The 7,668-nt window shown below is 55.4% G+C and overlaps 1 protein-coding gene across 1 annotated transcript; it reads right to left on the reverse strand.

Moving 5' to 3' along the window:
* On the reverse strand, nucleotides 1-5,097 carry STX4 (syntaxin 4). The gene is made up of 11 exons (XM_008685327.2): nucleotides 4,766-5,097; nucleotides 4,477-4,578; nucleotides 4,265-4,364; nucleotides 4,055-4,129; nucleotides 3,482-3,552; nucleotides 1,915-2,023; nucleotides 1,766-1,842; nucleotides 1,412-1,549; nucleotides 532-642; nucleotides 338-436; nucleotides 1-241 (listed from the first exon to the last, which is right to left on the reverse strand). The coding sequence occupies exons 1-10, from the start codon at nucleotides 4,793-4,795 to the stop codon at nucleotides 356-358; spliced, it is 894 nt and encodes a 297-aa protein (XP_008683549.1). The 5' UTR covers nucleotides 4,796-5,097; the 3' UTR covers nucleotides 1-241; nucleotides 338-355.
* Nucleotides 5,098-7,668: the final 2,571 nt, after the last annotated feature.

Here is a 7,668-nt window from a genome sequence, read left to right on the forward strand (position 1 = left end):
TTTTTTTTTTTTTAATTTCTTACAAAACTGTGTGTCCCAGCCAAACAGGACGCTGCAGGCCTTCCCCCAGGCATTGTGGCCTGAGGGGGGAAGCCCCCATGGATGAGTGGCTGCCGACTTCAGCAAAACCATCTGCCCCTCTGCACAGGGCCAGTGTGCGGAAGGGGGTCCAGCTGGAGGCTCTGTCCTGCCCTCCCCCCTCAGCTGCTGGGAGAGAAGGCAGACCTGGGTCTCTTAGTGCCTGCAAGGGAAAGGGGGGAGAAAAGGGTCTGAGGGGAGGAGGAAAGGCTGGGGCTTGGGATGAGGCAGGCCAGGGGGCAGGCCCACAGTATCTCACCAAGAACGCGTGATGCTCTCAAACCAGTGTGGCGACACCAATGATAACTGCCAGAATGACGATGGTGACAGACACACAGATGGCGATCAAGACTTTCTTCTGTGGGGGAAGAGTTCAGAGAAACTCACTCAAGAGGGGAGGGAAGGCCACCAGGGCCGGGGGCGGGAGGGGAGGAGAGGGGAGGAGAGGCTCACCTTCCGAGCCTTCTTCTGGTTCTCCAGGGCAATCTTGACATGTTCCTGCCCGCGTTCCACATAGTCTGCTGAGCTCAGGATGTTCTTCTCAATCCGGTTGATCATCTCCCCCTGCTCAGAGGAGGGGGTGGTTCAGGCAGGCAGGGATGACTCGGGTGGAAGGCCCAGCAGCTCCTCTGCTTGCCCAGCCCAGCCGCCCGCAGGACGCTTTCCAGCCGCAAACATGGCACCAACAAAGCTGTGGGGCAGGACCACCTCTGCCAGGAGTTCGCAACGCCTGAGGGTGGCTTCCAGGCTCCCTTTCCTCACGTGCTCCCTTCTGGCCTGCTCCCCGACCGCCTGCACCCGTCGTCCTTTGCAGTGGTGGCTTGGAGCCGAGTGCTCGAGCGGCTCGTACCTTTTCCCAGAGGGTGAACTTTTGTCCCTTCGTAGATGTGTCTGAATTTGCCCATTCTTCTAGGCCTGCCTCTCAACAGCTGTGAAGCCCTCCCCATCCCTGCCTCCTCATGGCACCGCCAGCCTTCAGGTCCTGCTGCCCCTACTGAATGGAGTCCCTTCCCCACGACTCCCGGCTGCACAAGGCCATTGGCTCCAGCACCAGTGACTCAGCTCCTCCAGGATGGGCCAGAGGCTTACCTCACCCCACACGAGCAGGGCCAGCGGAAGAACACCACCTCCCAGCCCCACCTCAGGCAGATTTGCGGAGGCGGGCCCTCGGAGGAGTGAGGGCCAACCTGGGGGCCCGGACCAGCCTGGGGAGGGGGGAGACGAAAGCCTCGGGGAGAGAAGCTTGAGCGTGGAGACGGGCTGACGGTCCCAGCGGGGCTTCTGGCTGATCACGGCCTCACGTCAAGCCCAGCCGGCTGTCTCGGGTGCCCACCTGCATCTCCACTTCAGTAGCCAGAAAAGTGAAGATCTCGTGGAGTTCACGGATACTGCGTTCAAGCTGCTGGATCTCACTGTGCCGGGCTGAGATCTCGTTTAGGGCCTGTCGGGTCACCTGTGTGTCCTTCAGTATCTGGGGAGTGGAGAGGAATGGACAGACAGGTCACAGGGAACCCGGCAGCAGGTCAGAAGTTCCTGTCGAACTGGGGCTAGGGCCCTAGGGCCTAGAGTGCCTCTGGGCATGCTAACTCATTCCCCCTCCGGGCCTCCGGATGCCTTCCATCAGCAAGGGCCAGGCCTCAGAGAAGACGAGAGCCCCAGACGAGGGAGGCTAGCTGTGGCCACTCACGTTGGACACAAACACCTCGCTTTGCCCACTGTCCAGCATCTGCTCCAGCTCCTCATCAGACACCATTCCAGCATTTGCTGTGAAGGAAAAGGCCAGGCTCAGAGCTGGGTCGGGCCACCGGACCCTGCAGGCCAGACACCAGCACTCACTGATCTTCAGCTGCCTCCGGATCCGCTCCACGTTCTTCTCCCGGTATTCGGACTGCATCAGGTTACACTTGTTGATGAGTTCCACGAATTGCTGTGACAGGACCCCGTGCTGGTGGCAGAGAATAGAGGCTGGGCACCCTGGAAGGATTTGGCCTCAACATCCCCACGGGTACAGTGAGCAAACAGCATAAGCCTGCCACCTTGACCACCATTCTCTCTCGAAGTAAAAGCCAAAGCCCTTACCAGGGCTTATAAGGCCCTACATGACCTTCCCTTCCCCCATCTCCCCTCTGACCTCACCTCCTCCAGCTGTTCCCTCACTCACTCCCTCTAACCATGGTGGACTTCTCCCCCCTCCCACACCAAAGCCACCCCACCTCAGACTTTTGCGTTCACTGCTCCCTGGGCCTGGAATGCTCATGCCCCACAGAGGTCACCTTCTGAATGAAGTTCTCTCTAGCTTACCAAAACTGCAAGCTGCCTTCTCCCAGCCCTCTCAATCCCTCCTCTCCTCAGTTTTTCCCTTAATACTTAACTGTGTTCTAAAATGATGTACGTATTTATTATGGTGTTTGTCTCTCCCCGCCACGACGTAAGCTCCATGAGGATAGGGCTCTTTGGTTCATTGCTGTTTCCCAAACAGCTAGAAAAGGGTCTAGCACACAGTAGGCACTCAATATATACCCGTGAATGTTTGCTGAACACCTGCCTCGCCGCTTAGACTAAAGGTGTGCTGGTATGCCTGGAGGTCAGCCCATTGCCTATCTTACAGGTTCAGCTGGGCCCTCAGCCTCTCACTCCAATGACCGCCACAGGCTCCCCCTGAAACGTCCTCTCATCCTGTCCGTTCTCCGGCCGCCTTCAATGTGCTCATTCCTTGGAGCGCCTTCCTCAGAGACACATCTGCTCTCCTGCCTTCAGCTACAGGCTTACAAGATGCCCCAACTGCTCCATCTTCAACCTGGCGACTCGCTGAGCTCTGGGCCCACCTACTTCAACTCTGACCTCCACGAAGTCCAAATTACTCCTCACTGGGCACCCACAGGGGGGCGGTTAGATGACCTCAAATCTCCTTACGAAGATGTTGATTCAGTGACCTTCCTCCTCCAAGGAAGTTCCTCTTCCTGACTTCTTGAATTCTGCCCATGGGGCAGAGGATATCCCTGTCACATGGGCAGGAAACCTCCCAGTCATTTATGACTGTTCCCCCTTCTTCCCTGGGCAGGGATATTAGCTACCAAACCCTACCTGAGTAATGTCTTTGTCACCTGTTCAAGCTTGACTCCCCATCTTGGTTTCTAGAAAGCATGCCTTCCACAGCCAAGTCCAGATCATATCTGGGGACTCAGCAACTTCTCACTGAATGGAGAAGGTGACAGGATGTTAAGTGGACTGGGAGTCGGGAGTCTTGACCTTGGGTGGTTCCTTTCTCCCTGCTTCAGTTTCCCCATTTGAAATTCATCAGATTGGGCTTGATGATCTCTAACGGCCCTTCCTCCTTAGTTCTGCCATCTAACGATCTATGAAACCCTTGCGAAATGTCTTAGTTTTGGGAATAATAACCCACCTGGGTTTTTCTCATCCGTGTGTTGACTGAGTTATAATTCTCATCAGCTTCCTCATTCGGGGGCTCTATGGCTGTGGGAAGACACAAGGGTATTGGTGGGTAAGGGGATCTGATCTGTGGCTTCGGAAAATCGTGTGGAGACGAGGACACAGGGCCAGGGCCATACCCCTTCCATACAATAGAGAGGTGCTTATCTCCATGGGATTCTTTTGGGAATTATAATTTATCATAAATGACTAATTCCGAGCCTCTGATGGGAGAAAGTGTATTTTTCTTTGCAATACATCAGAGAATTCCCACAGGTATGCAGAGGCCTCTTGAGAAACCCCCATCTGCCTGTCCAAAGAATGCACATTGGGCAGCAAGAATTGTAGGAGTAAATGGTTTCCTTACAAATAGAGGAACTTGAGAGGCAGACACGTGTTGTGGAAAGTACTATGAAGAAAGGGATTCTAGGCCCCGGCCTGCTGTGTGACCTAGATACATCACTGGCCTCTCTGGGCCACATACTCCCCAGATATGCCAGGAGCTGGGCAGGACCACGGGGATATGTATGAGGTCCTAGGAGCTCACCCTTCAGCTGCGATCGGATCTCCCTCCCCAGCTGTTTGATCTCCTCACGCAGGTTCTGCAGGTCCTGCTTCATACCTGAACAAGAGAAAGCCATGACTCCCAAACAGCAGCCCCTATCTCAACAAACCTCCCTGGCCACCACCTGCATGGAACTACAATCCCCACAATCCCTCTGGCTGAGCATGCGTTTGCACTTGGGGTTTCACTCACTTTCCTCGGGAAGGGGCGTGGCCAGGATGGTGACCTGCTGCTTCTCCAACTCTCGGACTTTATTCTCCAGCTTGACAATAGTCTGTCGAATTGTCCGGACCTGGGGAAGGTGACCGAGAGGGCTAAAGGAGATATGGGGGTACTCCAGACCGCGCTGCTCCTCGGGTCATCCAGGCCCCTCGCGAAGACAGGCAGAGACCCCAGCCTCTTACCTTTTGGAAGAACTCATCGTCTGGGCTCCCCAGCCGTGCCGTGCCCGGGTGTACCACCAGCGCGACCCGCTCCTTGTCCTCATCGTCCGAACTGTCATCCCCCTGCCAGGGCCAGGGTCACTGGCATCAGTACCTTGCTGTTGCTCTCTCCCCGCAGGACTCACAGACTTCCGGGTCTATCCTTCCTAGCCCTCAGCCACCCGTCTCTGCCCGAAGACCCGGAGTCCTGTATTCCAGCCAGACCCCGACCCGTCCGCCCGTCCCCAACCCTGCAGCCCCCACTTCTCACCTGCCTCAGTTCGTGGGTCCTGTCGCGCATGGCGGCCCGAGCTACCTCTCCCCGGCGCCGAAGCCCCGAGGGCCTCAAGAATAAGTTTGGAACTCCCGTACCCCACTCACACTCTGACACTGACACTCCCCTCCGCCCTCACCCTGCGGACCCCCAAGCCCCCCACGAGCCACCAGAGGCTCTGTCCCGGGCACCATCCACAGTCAACGGGAAGAACCTGACCTCGGGGACCCCCCAAGATTCCACAGGTTGGAATTCCCTTTTCTTTGCCCCCCCTCTCGCTCCCGTAGCCTCGGCCCCGCCCCTCTGGGATGATCGGGGCATGCGCACGGGGTCGCGTCTCTTCCTCGCCCGAGGGAGAGGCTGAGGTCGGAAGCTGCAGCGCCCCGAACGGAAGCAAAGCTGCCAGGACGTGAGAACCCGCCCCCTTTGCCGGAACTGTCGCATCTTCCAACGGAAATCTAGTTGCCAAACCGGGTGGGAATGCGTCATTAGTGCGTAATCTGAGAGGCCCTGCATCTCACATCACCCCATGGTGCCCCCCCCCCACGTCACATGACCGGCCCGGTCCCACCTTCGCGGACCACAGAACGTGACGCTTTGAATGTCACGTGTCTCGGCGCTGTCAACTCCGTCTCTGGAACACCCTTCTCCCCACGACGTCTCCGGCACCCTGGCGCCCAAGCTACGCCCCTCCAGCCCCCACGAAGCGGGGAGGGGGCTGCTGACTTTCCCCAGAGACCTTTTGAGGCAGTGGGTGGTAGGACCCTTGCTGATTTCGGCTTCATTTCTTTTGGGTCCGGGGGTGTGGGCAGACAGAGAACTTAGAATTCATGGCTGTCAGCATCATGGGACCTTGAAATTCAGAAAATAATAAGATCCAGCGTCAGAGAATTGCAGGGTTTTGTAGGCAGAGAATCTGGGGGTGGAAAGTGACCTCACCCAAGGCAGAAATCTCTTCTCCCGCATACTCCTGGCGCAGCCTCTGACAGGTGGGCGGCTGGCGCCCTGCTTGAACACTGCAGTTCCGCCGCACTCACCACCTTCTGAGCATAAGACCATTTCAGGGCAACTAAAGCTGAGAAAAGTGTCTGTATTACATCGAGCAGTCTGCCACTTACATCTAACTCCCTACCTAGCATCTGGGTCTACCCTCTGAAGCCCACAAAAAAATCTGCACACATTCCACATTATAGTGGACTGTGAGCTCTTGAGGGCAGGCCAGGGCAGTCTTGTTCTTACCCGAATCCCCAGTGTCTAGTTCAGTACCCAGCACATATGGGCCCTCAGTAAATATCTGTGGACAGACCTTTAGCCTTTCGTGTGTCTGAGAATAAAGCTCGTGATTCCCTGGTTTTGTCTTTCAGGCTTCAGCCTCTCATGGGGACACTGCCCTAGCCCTCTAGACGGTCATTCATTCAGTGGATATTTATTGGGCACTTATTCTGGGCCAGAGACTGTTCTAGGGGTCAGAGATAAATCAGGGCCTAATAGACAAAACACCTTTCACTTATGAAACTTAACATTATGTAAGAGGTGTCCCCAAGGCCATTCAGTGAGTCTCAGCATAGCCAGAATAAAAATCAGATCTCCTGGATTCCAGGGCTCTTTCCAGGGGACTTACATGAAGGTTCAAGCAAAGGAAAGAGTAGCCCCTCTCCGGTAAGGAAATCTAGATTCCTGTGACCGAGTCGCTGTGGATTTCTGGAAAATGACTTCCTTGTCTCTGGGCCTCAATCTCCCATCTATACAATGGGTGGAATAGAGGGATGGGGAGGTCATCTTTATAGGTGTTCCCCATTCTAAAGTTCCTTGATTATGAGGTTGTAAACTGTAAAAGGCTGTCTGATTCTACTCGAAGGGCTCTGATTCTTTTCTTCCCTTCAGAACCCAGCTCACCTGGGGTTGGGAACGAAGGAGGGAAGACGGTGTGCTGCTCTGATCAACCTATGGGAGGAATGAAGGAATGGAGGGTTTTTTAGGAGGCCCAGCCCTGCCCCTTGGGGTCTCCTGGAGATCATGAAAAAGGATTTCTCCACTCTTGGGTCTTCTATATCAGCCTCTGCCTCCCTGCCTCCCTCTCCTTCTCTCTCTCTCTCTCTCTCTCTCATACCCTGTCTCTCTGAGTGGGACAGTGGAAGGGCTTTTGGGCATCTGACTCCCGGTCCTGCGTGTGGTCTTGAAGAACTCATTGCTCTTCTCTGGAACTTAATTTCTCCACCTGACAACTTGATCTGGTAATTTCTGCCTTGTCTAAGGTAAGAATTGAACAATATCAAGTGAGGTGAGAAAGACTATGGAAGGGTCGTGCGGACTGTCGAGAGTTGCCCCCTCTGTGGGCTTGTACGACTGTGGGTTCCAGCGCTCTCTCGGGTCACCAGTCCCACCTGCCTCTCTATTAGCCTCTTGATGGTTTGCCTTCTTGGTTCCCAGCTGTGGTCTGGAATTGTTGGTGCCTTTGTTAAATTTCCCAGGATTATGATATTCATTATTGTGTTTGTGGTCTCTGGGTGGGATCACAGGGCTTTGGAATGGTAACTTAAGGTCCCAGGAGGCTGGGCTTCAAGCCTCATGGAGTGGTATGTGGAGAGTGGGGGGAGCAGGGGCCACATAGGGAGAATGGCTCTGGGGATGGCGTTCTCCCGAGCTGAGTCCTTATCTCTATTTCATGGTTTGGGGGTTATTCCTTCTGGGCCCTCTGAACAACCTTGAAGGGTGTGTTAAGTATGTTGGGTCTTGGATGTGTAGGCATTAGGGCTGTGTGTGTTCCTTCCAGTCTGTGAGGAGGTCAGGCCCTCCCCAGTGTCGAGGCATGGCAGCCCTGTCCCCTCCACCTGGTGGTCCATCCTACCAACACTCTGCCTATAGTGGAGCCAGATCCCATGGGCTGGAATCCCGGCTCA

This window comes from Ursus maritimus, unplaced genomic scaffold (assembly GCF_017311325.1).
Source record: "Ursus maritimus isolate PB19 unplaced genomic scaffold, ASM1731132v1 scaffold_2, whole genome shotgun sequence".
Classification (NCBI taxonomy): Eukaryota; Metazoa; Chordata; class Mammalia; order Carnivora; family Ursidae; genus Ursus; species Ursus maritimus.

Coding starts and splice junctions, on each gene's coding strand:
- STX4 (XM_008685327.2), bottom strand. CDS start 4,795: ATGCGCGACAGGACCCACGAACTGAGGCAG. Junction 4,130..4,264: donor CACGCCCCTTCCCGAGGAAA/GTGAGTGAAACC, acceptor TCTCTTGTTCAG/GTATGAAGCAGGACCTGCAG. Junction 3,553..4,054: donor GATCCGATCGCAGCTGAAGG/GTGAGCTCCTAG, acceptor GTCTTCCCACAG/CCATAGAGCCCCCGAATGAG.